The 13357-nt window shown below is 31.9% G+C and overlaps 2 protein-coding genes across 3 annotated transcripts in view; both read right to left on the bottom strand.

The window, feature by feature from the left end:
• The window catches only part of LOC133172714 (thioredoxin-related transmembrane protein 2 homolog), a 284179-nt gene that overhangs the window by 172020 nt on the left and 98802 nt on the right, over window positions 1-13357 (bottom strand). The window lies entirely within an intron of this gene.
• On the bottom strand, window positions 4627-13169 carry LOC133205406 (uncharacterized protein C01G6.5-like). Of its 2 annotated transcripts, none has more exons than XM_061341215.1 (8): window positions 12825-13169; window positions 11409-11595; window positions 10761-10877; window positions 9928-10616; window positions 9543-9637; window positions 7020-7148; window positions 6470-6651; window positions 4627-6144 (listed from the first exon to the last, which is right to left on the bottom strand). In XM_061341215.1, the coding sequence occupies exons 1-8, from the start codon at window positions 12905-12907 to the stop codon at window positions 6040-6042; spliced, it is 1587 nt and encodes a 528-aa protein (XP_061197199.1). In that variant the 5' UTR covers window positions 12908-13169; the 3' UTR covers window positions 4627-6039. The 2 variants fall into 2 exon arrangements, with proteins under 2 accessions (XP_061197199.1, XP_061197198.1); XM_061341214.1 differs by having other exon boundaries at window positions 6470-6654; window positions 12825-13167.

Raw genomic sequence — 13357 nt, forward strand, 5'->3', positions numbered from 1 at the left:
TTGAATAATTCAAGATAGGGTGCTCATATTTGAAATGTGGATTATCTCTGATTGTTTCCGAACATGCAATGAATTTTGACCCCCTGACCTTGACCTTTAAGTTTGACCTTATTTTTAAAAATGTTAACATTGCATGGTGATAACTTTTGAATGAGAGAAGATAGGGTGTTTATCTTTGACAAGTGAATTACCTATGACAAGATGTTTCCAAATGTTTAATGATATTTGACCCCTTGACTTTGATGTTGAACTTTGACCCAATTTTCAAAAATTTTATCATTGCTACTAACTTTTGAAGGAGAGAAGATAGGGCATTTATATTTGACAGCTGGTGTATTACCTGTTTCAAGACCTTTCCAAATGTACTCTGGTTTTTGACCTCATTACCTTGGCCTTCAAGTTTATCCTACAGTTTTTAAATTTTTTTTTTTACATTGGTAATAATGTTTGAATGAGACAAGATAGTGCATGTACATTACATATGACAACACCTTTCAGAAAGATAAATTACTTCATTACCTTGACCTACAGGATTGACCTACTTATCAAATTTTAACTTTGGCCACAACTTTTGTTCCAGAAGAGACAGGGCTTCAATTTTTTTTCACATGAACATGAGGGTAACAAGACCTTTTGGATTGTAATATGGAATTTGACCTCATGACCTTGCTCTTGAAGTTTTATGCAGTTTTGAGAAGATTTTATCTTCACCCTAATTTTTATAAATTCAAAAAATTATTATTTTTTTAGAATGGTGAACAGCTAGGACAGGACACACAAACAAGACAGTTACAATATGCCATAAATAACTGCATCTCAACCTCTAAGACACTGAAAGTGGGGGACCACAATTCTTTGAATTTGCTTGTTGTATTTACAATTTATTTATTGCCACTATAAGTGCACTGGAAAATGCAATTGAAAAAACAAAAACTTTTAAACAGCTGATGCTGGGGCTTTCATTTTTCAACGTGTTTTCCTTGTAACAAGACCTTTCTGTGGGTACCAACATTTTTACCTCATGACCTTAACCTTTGAGTTTGACCCACTTCTTAAAAACTCATCTTAGCTGAATGGTTGGTTCTAGGGCTTTCATGTTTCACAAGTTTGTTCCTTGGAACAAGACCTTTGGGTACCAACATTTCTGACTCCATGACCTTGGAGTTTGACCTACTTTTGAAAGACATTAATCTTAGCAATTATATCTTTTGAATAGTTGGTGCTATGGCTTTTATATTTCTTGTGACAAGACATTTCTTTGGGTTCCAATATTTTTTGACATGACCTTGGAGTTTGACCTACTTTTGAAAAGAAAGTTACGGGCAAGGTTAATTTTTTCTGAATGACAAGACCTTTATTTGGGTACCAACATTTTTGATCTCTTGACCTTGGTGTTTGACCTACAAATGAAAAAAAATAAAACTTATCTTCAGCTGCCATCAGCATTTCACAAACATATCTTGTTGGTATTTGTCTTTATGTTGATGACTTACAGATCAAGTTTAAATTTCGAGATCATGTTAACTGGCCAATATTAGGAAAGTTTTGAGAATTTCTAATTATTCACCATTTTCAGAACTCTTTTTGCTGGGCTTAAAGGTAACAAATTGATTTTTTGGCATGTTTTTCCTATTGATGACTTACAGATCATGTTAAATTTTGTGTTGATTGACCCATTATGACAGTTATGACCCTTAGACTGAGAATTCTCAATTTATTCACAGTTTTCTGGACTTTTCTTAGCCCTAGCTGCTTGTAGATAAAGAGCTGATTTATGTTATGTATCTTGATACTGATAACTTACAGATCAAGTTTCCTGATGATTGATCTATTTTCAAGAAATTATGGCCCTCAGATTTTGAAAATTCTAATATTTCACTATTTTTCTGTATTTGTTTTAGGCTGTACCTGTAGATAATGATATTTGTTTTGTCTTTTTATATTGAAGACTTATAAATCAAATATGAGTTATACATCAATTGACCAATTTTTACAAAAAAAAAGAAAAAAAAAATGTAAACGACCCTTAAGACTTTGAAAATTTTTGCATAAACATGCAAATTACCATGCAAGCCATTTGCTTGATCACATCAAAAAATCAAAAAACTACAAAATTATTCCTTAAATGAAAAGTTTTTGATCATGTCTCTGGTATGAACTCTGGAATGAACTTGGTTCCTTAAAATTGGGATAAATCTTCAAATTTGTCAAAAATATGAGTTCACATCTTCATTTAAAACAGTGTCGGTTATAAATACTTAAAAAATCAGAGTGAAATCATTTGCAACCAATATGCTACACAATTACATACCCTTTCCTGACAGTAAGATAATCAAGCTGTCTCTATATAGCTGTGCTTACCCAATCCAGAAATAAAATCTAGTCTATCATAACATTCTTTATTATACAAGGTTTCATTCATTCAAACACTGATGTGTTTAAATATACATATTATTCAAGTCAACGATCATAGTCTTTCAGTACATAAAATCTTTAATGTATTCTTAAAGACAACGGCAAAAAAATAAAAACATGAAAACAATACACCAAATAAGTAACTGTTTGGAAGGAAATGTAATACAATGTCAGACTGCTATGATGTAGTGTAGTACAAATATAGACTCTCGGTTCAGATGTAGTATGAAAGATCAACAGCAATAAAAATCTGAAAAACATTAACATTTTCATAAATCCTAAAGAGTTGACATAAATATGAGCCCTATGTATACAATACAAGTTGTAGTTTTTTACCTACATTTTTTCTCTTTTCAAACTCCAAAAAACTTTTTTCTCTCTCAGGTTTATATTGCTAGCCAATAAAAAAAAGATGTTATAGACCAGAATCTCAGCCAATAAAAAAAGATGTTATAGACCAGAATCTCAGCCAATAAAAAAAAGATGTTGTAGACCAGAATCTCAGAAGCAGATGCATCTTTTGTACCAAGAATTCTACAATATCTTGACAACCAATAACTTTGCAAAAACCATTAAGTACAAAACTGTATAAAGTGACATGCAGCAGAGTTGAATACAGTCCCTGTATAATAAGCACTACTAAATTCTAACATACAAAGCTAAATAGCGTCTAAGAGATGAAAAGATATGAGTATTGAGGCAAAGGCTAAATTCTAAGTCAAAGCTAAGTATACTGAACATTCATACATAAATACATTTTAACAAGTGATTAAAATAGTAAGAAATAAGTGAATCTCTTTGCCACAGGGAGGGGGGGTATCCTGGGAAAGATAAGCAAGATATAATCAACCAGGTCTTTTTTTCAGTAAAATATTGACTTCAATTATGCAAAAAGATTTAGAGAAATGGATTACATTATCAGATGCTAAATATATTATGCAAAAAATTGCTCTTCTTTGAAATTGCAACTGCCATAACTGTAAACCAACTTTTATTTGCAATAACTTTTAATGGACATTAGTCAGATTTTGTGACCGAGGAAACATTCTCCATAAGTATACAATAATTTGGTTCACAGCAAAACATTTTCTTGTGTAAAAGCAGGTCATGAAACTTTCAGATCTGGTAGCTATAATATACAGAACCATAATGATCAGACCTGAAAATTACAGATTTCATTTTAATTTCAATCTTTTGAACTCAAGAACATTTTTAAACATCCCTTGAACTCCAAAAGATCAAAAGTTACCTGAATTTCTAGCATTTGAACAAAAGCTGGTTTACAGTTTTCATTGATAATTGATATTATAACACATGCCTGAATCCTTGACATTGAACTAGTTATAGCAGAAACAAATTGTGGAGTTGGCAGAATGATTGTTTCAAATCCCTAACTGAAATTTCCCTGCAGTGCAAGGTAAAAGCAAACAATGCTTCATGTATGTCTAAAAATTAAAAAAAAAAGATAATTTTATACAAAATGATTTGTGTAATGAAGGATGAATTTATTTCACAAGAAGCTGTTTTTTTTTTAATTGCAACCCAAAGGTTTGACAAAATAAATGCACAGATTCATATTCAATATACACTTCAAAATGAACAGCTCAAAGAGGTCTCCTAAAAAAATCCTACTGAGACTAAAAAGTAACTAAAGGAGAAACTCAAGTTCCTTGTATATACACAGTTAAATCTCAGTATCTCGAACACGAAATACCTTGAATTATACACTTCCATATACCCAAGTTTCAATTAACCTCTCAAATCTTGGAGATCTCTGATAAGTTTTTAATCACTCTCTCAATTTCAAGATTTGTTTTTCTATGGAATAAACTAACTTTTTAAAATAGGAATATACATGTGCATGATTACATTTCAAGCTCATTCATGCATATACAGTTGTAAATGTATATATACAGTAAAATGTCTACATGGAAAAAATGCTTAAATACAAGCTAATAACAAGATTTTTTTTTTTTACTCTCTTTTAAAATAACAAATATTAAACTGGATATAAGGAACTAATTTGAGCTCTTCCAGACTATTTGCTATATCCACATTTTTATCCAAGATGTCTTCATTACATAACTATGCCATAATGTTACTATCTTTAACTCTGCAATTCAGCTTTACTTCAGAAGTACACCTGCCAAAAACAAAGTTCAAACAAACATGACTAAACAGTTTTCCTCCCCCCCCCCCCCCCACCCCCAATCTCTCACACAAAAATGCAATTCAGAAAAGCAAGCTGGAAAACAGTCAAAGAAAGATTGTTTGTCACACAAAAACATCATACTATTGCTGTCGGAGAGTATGAAAAGCATCCAACATCACAAGAATGAAAAACAAAACAAGAACACAAAGCACTAAATCTCGTGATTTATCTACAGATTGAATATGTGGCCCATGAACCTATGCTCTCTTAAACTGCTTGCATATACAGTACATGTAATTTTTAAATATAATACTTGAAACTATTACCTTGGCTTAACATAGTAACAGGGACCATGACAAGAAAATATCTAAATGTACATTTCATAAATGTTCAACATACTGGTAGTTAATCATTTTTGGATTCATGGTTCTAGAGATTCTTCTACCATGTTCATTTTATCTCGCCTTTGATGAGAAAATGCATTTCTATTCAATTTGAGTCCCCTTCATTGGTATGTACCAAGTTTGGTTAAAAAAGTACAAAGGTTTAGAATTTGAAAGTCACAAGACAGTGAAAAAGACATACAATGGGCAAACTTCAATCAAAATACACATAGGAAAGGTCAGCTTAGAAACTTCAGCCACTTCTGTGAGAGATCTTAGCTCATGTGAAAAACAAGCAGTACATGTCTATGTATCTTCTTTTCAGGGGCATATCGGATAGAATTGAGAAAAAAAAAAGTTTCATGTGAAATGTGCCAATAGATGTTTGGATAATTTACATGTATAAGTACAAAGAGAAATATATTTAACATAATGCTATAGACAGAGATTCATAGAATCCAATTTACACTATAGCATAAATAATGACTGGCAAAAATACATCTACAGTAAGTGTAAGATATGCAATTCCTTGAGAATGTTGGTAAAAATACACACATTTTTCTGCATTAATAAATAAATATATAACCAACCTTAATGAGTAAAGGTCACCAACCTGACAGTTGTGTTCTTACCACCTAAACAAAAATACTTCAACAAGATAGACCAAGATAGAAATCTGTTGACCATCAAATAATATGGCTTCGAAATGTATGAAACAAGTCGTAAAAAATGTCAAGATAACTGAATGAATTCAAAACAATCAAAGACGTATGCTCTAAGCTCTGGTGAAAATAATATTCTACATCAAAAGTTGTATTTAAAAAAAAATCCAGTTCTCAAAACATTGTAAACACTTGTAAATGTATTATATTAACCAACAATGTTTTAACCTATATTTTTTTGCAACAAGCAAAATGATGAAACAAAAATTAGAAGTACACAACTCCCTGGCAGTCAAAAGTTAATGACCGAATATTCTAACACAAATTCTATACTTTTATAATGCTGATTCTAGAAAATGTTTTGAAGAATGAATGTTTACAACAAACCATGATGTCTATATTATAGTTGAAAAACAAGGTGAATTTCTCATCGACATCCGCAGCTGAAATTGATGTTGGTGTCCTTGACATGGTCATAGCGACAGCCTACACAATCCGTGTGATACCATTCATCGCAATCATCACAACATACCTAAAACAGAGAACTGAATCTTCACAAAGACAGTAAAATTTTTCATCCACTTTTTTCAATTCAAACTCAACCTTTCTTTGTTAAACCTTTGTACTTGATGATAATTTGAAAATTTATCAATGCATCAAACTAAAATTTTCAAACCATCTTTCATGACATGTTGTTTTACGATCTTTATAAATTTTGTGAGCACATCCTACATGGTATTGATTTTATTGCACCAGTCCTTGAACTTTTGATAACCCCTCATATAGTGGTAGACGATGTTTTGAATAAATAAATTTCTGATCATAATCAAAGTAAGCATAATAGACTCAACACTGACCCAGCCTACTCGTTTTCCTTTGGGTCGTTTACAATCAGCAGAGGCACACTTGTCTTCCTCAAACCACTCAACACCTTCCTCTAGAGACTCCTCAATTTCAAACTCGTCGTCAAAATCATCATCTTCATCATCCGAGTCCTTCTTTTTCTTTTTGGGAGGTCGGCCTCTTCTGCCAGGTTTACCTGCTACAATTAAGGTTAAAAAAATGTTAACATTCCATTTCATTGCAAGAGGAGAGCTGAGGTAAAATAAAACTGCCACACATATGTATTACACTACAGTCAAACCTCATTATCTCAAACCTCGATGAGACTGAGAAAATACTTCAAGATATCCGAGGATTCGAGATATCAAGGATAAAATATTAAAGAATAAGTGGTTGGGGACTTCTAAATCATTTTGATATATCCATTGTATTCGAGATATTGGTGTTTGAGATACAGAATTGTACAATACTTTTTTTTGTGGAAAACCAATTCTTAAATCAAAATAGTGACTGATCAAAAGAAACAAAAATGGTTTTTAATTATGTTAATGGTGTGTAACATACTTTTAGTGGGTGCTTGTTTTCGTTTCTTGGCAGTTTCTTTCACAGATCCCCGGCTATTGCTTCTCTGAACTTTTGCTGGCTTGGCTGCTTTCTTTTCTATAGGTGTCTTCTTCTTGCTGAGAGTTTTTACTGAAAATTGATCATAAATGAAATCAGTTTCTCTTGGTCATAATGTAACAATTCAATTATAAATTAATCTTTACAAATTATTCAAGACTAATCAAGCATAAACTGATATTAAAGAAAGGACCAAAAATAATACATGTTCCTGTAATTTTAATTACTTATTTTTTTTTTTTTAATCATATTATGGTCATTATTTGTTTCTAATATCACTTTCCCATTGCTAGATGTCATTGACCTTCTGAATGAATTCAATGCACTTGATACATGTAAGTATCCGTCTTAAATAGTTCTTTTATCAAAAGTCTCACAGGTAACTTTTAAAATGAACATATCTCTGGCATTATTGATTTCTTGCTTTCTCTACATTCTAGCCTGCTTCTTCATTAAAATATAATCAATAGACTCAACACAGATGTTGAACTGCCTTATTTCAGCAATCTACATTTTTACACCTGGGGTTGCATAACAATGATTGCAATAAATTTTCTAAGGCTGTAGATTAAACTTTCTATATAATTGCACTTCAATCGCTTCAACAACAAAAGCTTATTTCAATATTCTGACAATAAATAATTAGTGGTGCATTTCAAGAACATTGATTTTCTCAAACATGGCATTTTCTTAAATCCAACCTTTATTCAACAGGAAAATGAGCTAATGCTTGTACAGATTTTTTTAAAACTAATAATCTATACATTTCTTTACTTTATATCATAAGTCTTATATTACATACGTCTATTTTTTTTTAATGCAAAGTATGTCAGTACTAAAATACTAAACAAACATGCAGAATTACAGCAATTGGTCAGTGTGCATGTTCAAAGTGTAGACTTAAAATAGTACAAATCAGAGTGTTAGTATCCAATATTACATGCATTTTTAGTCATTTTCTTGAACAAGAATTCATATAACAAGTAAATCCAGTAAAATTTGTAAACATATTCTTCCCAAAAGTGCCAGTCTCTTTCAGAATTGGGAGTCTGCACAATACTAGTTACCATGATTACATAAGACCAGGAATGGTATACAAACATGTGCCAAGAAGTAATTAAACATTCTAAACTTAACAATGGTGCACATAATGTAAACATTATTTTCCTTAGCCCCAATTCCTGCATATTAACAAGAAATAAGAGAATATACCTTCTTTCTCTAAGACTTGAATAGCATGTGAAATCTGATTGGCAATTTCCTCTGCATATTGCATAAATACATTTACATTACAATATTGTAAAACTTTGTTGGCAATGCAGCTTACAAATGAAACATGGGTACAAGTATTTCCTCTGCATATTACATACAGATGTAAATACATTTACATTACAATGTTGTAAAACTTTGTTGGCAATGCAGCTTAAATGAAACACGGGTACAAGTATGTTGTATAGATATATAACATCAGGACTCTTGTTTAAAATAATGCTGAGTGTTGCCCTTGTTGGATTCACCTTATTAGTGTTTGTAAATTCTACATGTAAGTATGTAATGTCTTATAATATAAAAGATGCATTCATCTATATATTATATATCACATAAATGAGAGAGAGAGAGAGAGAGAGTCTGTAAGCTACTGTTTTTTCTGGTAAGATCAGAGATGAAGCTACTCACTGTCAAGGTCAAATATAGGCTAATTAGTTAGTGTAAACTGCCTGCAGTCAGTGTTTTTTAGTGATACAAATAAGCTACAAGCTCGTTTAATGAGCTATCTAAAGAGTTTTCTAGGATACGGATACATGTAAGCTAATCACTGTCAATGAGACTAGGATAATGCAAGCTACTCCCTATCAGTGTTTTAAACATGTAAGCTATTCCTGTAAGTGTTTTCTAAGAATAAGGATACATGTAAGCTCCTCACTACTGGTGTTTTCTGTGATAAGGATACATGTAAGTTACTCACTATCAGTGTTTTCTAGGAATAAGGATACATGTATGTTACTCACTATCAGTGTTTTCTAGGAATAAGGATACATGTAAGCTACTCACTGTCAGTGTTCTCTAGGAATAAGGATACATGTATGTTACTCACTATCAGTGTTTTCTAGGAATAAGGATACATGTAACCTACTCAGTGTCAGTGTTCTCTAGGAATAAGGATACATGTAACCTACTCAGTGTCAGTGTTCTCTAGGAATAAGGATACATGTAAGCTACTCACTATTGGTGTTTTCTACGATAAGGATAAATGTAAGTTACTCACTATCAGTGTTTTCTAGGAATAAGGATACATTTAAGTTACGCACTATTGGTGTTTTCTACGATAAAGATACATGTAAGCTACTCAGTGTCAGTGTTTTCTAGGAATAAGGATACACATGTTTTTTAGGAATAAGGATACATGTATACAGTAAACAACTCATTATTGTGTTTTCTAGGCATAAGGATACGTAAGCTACTCACTGTCAGTGTTTTCTTCACTAGAAAAGATGTTAAATTTATCTTGACTGCTGTCTTCATCTGGAGATGGTAGATCATTGGAATCGGATGAGCTGCTGCTGCAAAATTAATGTCCAAAGTCACTGCAAAGTTCTTTCATTCATGAACTTAATTACTTTAATCAGTTTCATGTTTAAGGATCAGCATGAAAAACATTCATATATATAATCAAATGTGAACATGCATGAACTAAAGAACATTTACAAATTTTATATGGTAAGCATTACACAAATTAACTACAAAGAAATTTTATAAAACTCATTTGATTGTGCTTGAATAAGATACTTATATTCAATTCATAATCAACTGTATATATACATGATATACACTCTTCCAGCTCAACAACTACCTGCTTCTGGCCCTTTGTTTATCATGTATTAGCTTTCGGCTATGTTTGCTTGGGATTTCCACTTGTGTCCTTGAGGGCGGTGTGTCCCTCTCTCTCATGGAATTGCTATTTCGCCGACCATTGTTTTTCACAGTAGACTCCACATTGATATTTATATTTACATTCACTCGGCTTGTCTTTGTTTTACTTTTATCCATCCTGGCTAGATCACTGAACGGTATTAATCCATTTTCCCCTGACAATCGGTCTGCAGACTTTCTCACTTTGCTGGGGCTCTGTTTTTTGTCCTGATAACCAGTGTTTTTTCGTACTGGCTTAGGAGAGGGACTAGAATCCATACTTTCATCACTATAGTCCATTCTGCTTAGCACAGAACGCGACTTCTTGCTAACAGTATTCACATTAGGTTTATAATTGTAATCATCTTCATCATCATCACTTTCATCACTGTTAGAAGGCGATGATTTCAGATCAAATCCAGAGATCCTGTTTACATTTGGGGACCCCATATACCCCACTGTTGAGTCTTTTGAGAGATTGTATTTTTGGTCAGTCTTACTGGGCGATTTCTTGATGCTTGTGATGGTGTTAGCACTACTTGAGGCATTCATTGGCGAGTTACCATTGATGGCTGCCTCATCACCAGTCCTAAACCCTCGTTCTTCTTCTTTTTGCACCAATTTTTCAAACTGAAATCATTGGTTTATTTTAACAATCAAACACTCATTAAATACTTGTTTAACATAAGTACTAATGAAAACTGCAAATTCTTTATGTAAAATAACATAAATAGTTAAATTGTTTGCGTCATTTATATTTAATTGTAAACTCACAATAAATTGAAACTCTGAGTTTGGTTGCTTTGCATAATCCCCAGCTTTCAGTTTATAACCATTTGTGTGTCCGAATGTGACTTTGTCTCCTTCCTTCAAAATGTATGGTCCACTCATCTACAAAAACAAACAGAGGAAGTTAAAACTTTCAAACAATGAAACAACTGTAAAATTTTCTGAATATGAAAAATTAATTGCATAAATATTAAAGCTAGAAAAAAGGTTTAATTGTTAGAGTTTCTTTATGCCAAATACATGGATGCAACGTTCTGCAAAGTATTGTGATTATTTTATACACATAAAAAGGTTTTATAGAGTGATATTCTTCCTTTCCATTTAATGTCTTTTATAGTACGTGTATTTATAATTATGCTTATCAATTATACTGTGTATCAATTCAAATCATGACATAATATGTACATTACTGTAAATGTTCAAGGAAATAATTAAATTTTTGAAATATTTCCATATGTACAAAAGAAAAAATGATAAAATACATCATGCACTAAGACATGAATTAAGCTGCAAAAATTAGCATTCATTCCAATGTTAAGTGCATCCCATAGAGTTCTTACAAACTCCACAAATATACGAGTATATATATAAAAGCAATCAAAAGATCTGACATATTGCATAAGACTGAGGTACCTTTGTGTCATTGATAAAGGTGCCATTAAGGCCCTTATCAATAATCCTAAACTGCATATCTCCGTTTTCATTTGGAATTGCATGGATTTCAGCATGGATTCGAGAAATGAAGTTCTTCAGTTTGGTAGAGTCTAAATAGTAGTCATTGCTTGTTGCTCGTCCAAACTTGGTCACCCCATATTTTAACCTGTAAAAACAAAATAAAAAGAAATACCTTGAAGAATTCCTCAACAGGTGTGTGATCCTCTAAAATAAACTACTGTGCTCAATAATTTTGTGCCTCTAAAATAAACATTTGTGCATAATGCGAAATGCATGATATTTTTTTTATTTACTCACTCTGGTTACTGACCCTCTTTGTTATGATGAAACAATTTTTTTTATGTACCACTACCTGTACTATTTAGGTAACCATAACATTTGCTAATACAAATTGTATATGAAGAAAAAATATTTTTGTATGTAATTTTTTTAAACTTCAGTTTTCTTTTTCAGTTTCAAAAGAAAAATAAATTCTGATGTCTGTCACAGATTCTTTGGCACTTAAATTGACTCATTAATTTCCTCAACCTGACCCCTCCCCCTCCTTTCCAAAAGTATATTGTACCTGGTACCCATCTAGTTTATCACATTGATATCTGTAGAGTATTTGATATCTACCCACTAGTCAGGCACTCCTGGGGGTTTTTTTTATCACTCTGATTCATGAACATCACAAGTTTTAATGCAAACTGTATCAATTTCCTATATCAGTCTTAGTTTTCTTGTCATTTTATTCTTATATGCAATAAATATTATGTAATGTAAAAGGAAGTATTATATATACATAATGTCATTTAAAGAAGATAAACACATGCCAAAGTATCATGCAGTAGAAAATATTATTTCAGTAATTATGGAAAAGCTTTAAAGATATCTGCAAGGACTTCTTTTGAATTAACTATTACTATTAACAGGGAATTCAATGAAAAAAATGATTAATTTTTAACTTCAATAGACAGAATTTTTTGTGTCCCGGTTTTAAAAGGCACTTTCATGAGGAAGTTAATTAAATGAAACATATTACTTCACATCAAAATGCACATGAAAATCAATGTACAGAAGTACACACACACACTGCCGTCTCTCTGAAAGTTTTTCTCCATCATGAAACGTACTTTTATGCGTGCTGATAATTAAATGAACGCCACATATTTTGAAAATCACACCATTTGTAACATATCTGTAAATTCTTCAACGATATGTACATTTCTTTTTAGGTATTAAACATATTCAGTAACTCCACCTATGATGTGAAATGCGAAGTGGTGAAATTAATTACTGCAATCATGGCGTGTTGATTCATTGTTGATCTGTCATCCTTGTTTGCTTTTTCAAGTATTTTTCCAAAACTGAAAGTAAGATGTTAATACTTACTTCATGTTGTTACCGATACTCATGCATGTTGCGGAGGGTCCTATCCTCCGTAAGTGATAGGAGGTCGTCTCCCCGGTGCCCATTTGGCATCAACAAATGTTTCAACTACACCATAAATAATTTCACACGCTATTTTCAGGAACAAGATAACCTTGACCTTCGGTCAATGATTGGTGTTTCCCGCTATTTTATCAAATATGCTTCTTATTAGCCCAAATTAGTGCAAGGGATCTGAGAGAAATATACTGTTAAAACAAATACAAACGCAAGGAATTCAAAGATTCATGTGCTTTCTTAATTTTAGTAATTTTTACCGGACACAAATTATCATAAAATATTTTTAATTAAGCCATAGAACCGAGTTAGAAAACAACCTTTCAAAATCCGGAAAAGAAATCAGTATTCTTAAATTTTCAGAAATGTCTTATCATTCATCATAACGTTCTTATTTCTAACTAAGTGATTGCTAGGTTTTGTTATCAGCACTCGCACTGTCACAGACAGAATTACAGAACTGCAAAATATTTTTCATA

This window comes from Saccostrea echinata, unplaced genomic scaffold, assembly GCF_033153115.1.
Source record: "Saccostrea echinata isolate AGI-Se365-2 ecotype Australia unplaced genomic scaffold, CSIRO_AGI_Sech_v1 ptg000054l, whole genome shotgun sequence".
In the NCBI taxonomy this organism is placed as follows: domain Eukaryota; kingdom Metazoa; phylum Mollusca; class Bivalvia; order Ostreida; family Ostreidae; genus Saccostrea; species Saccostrea echinata.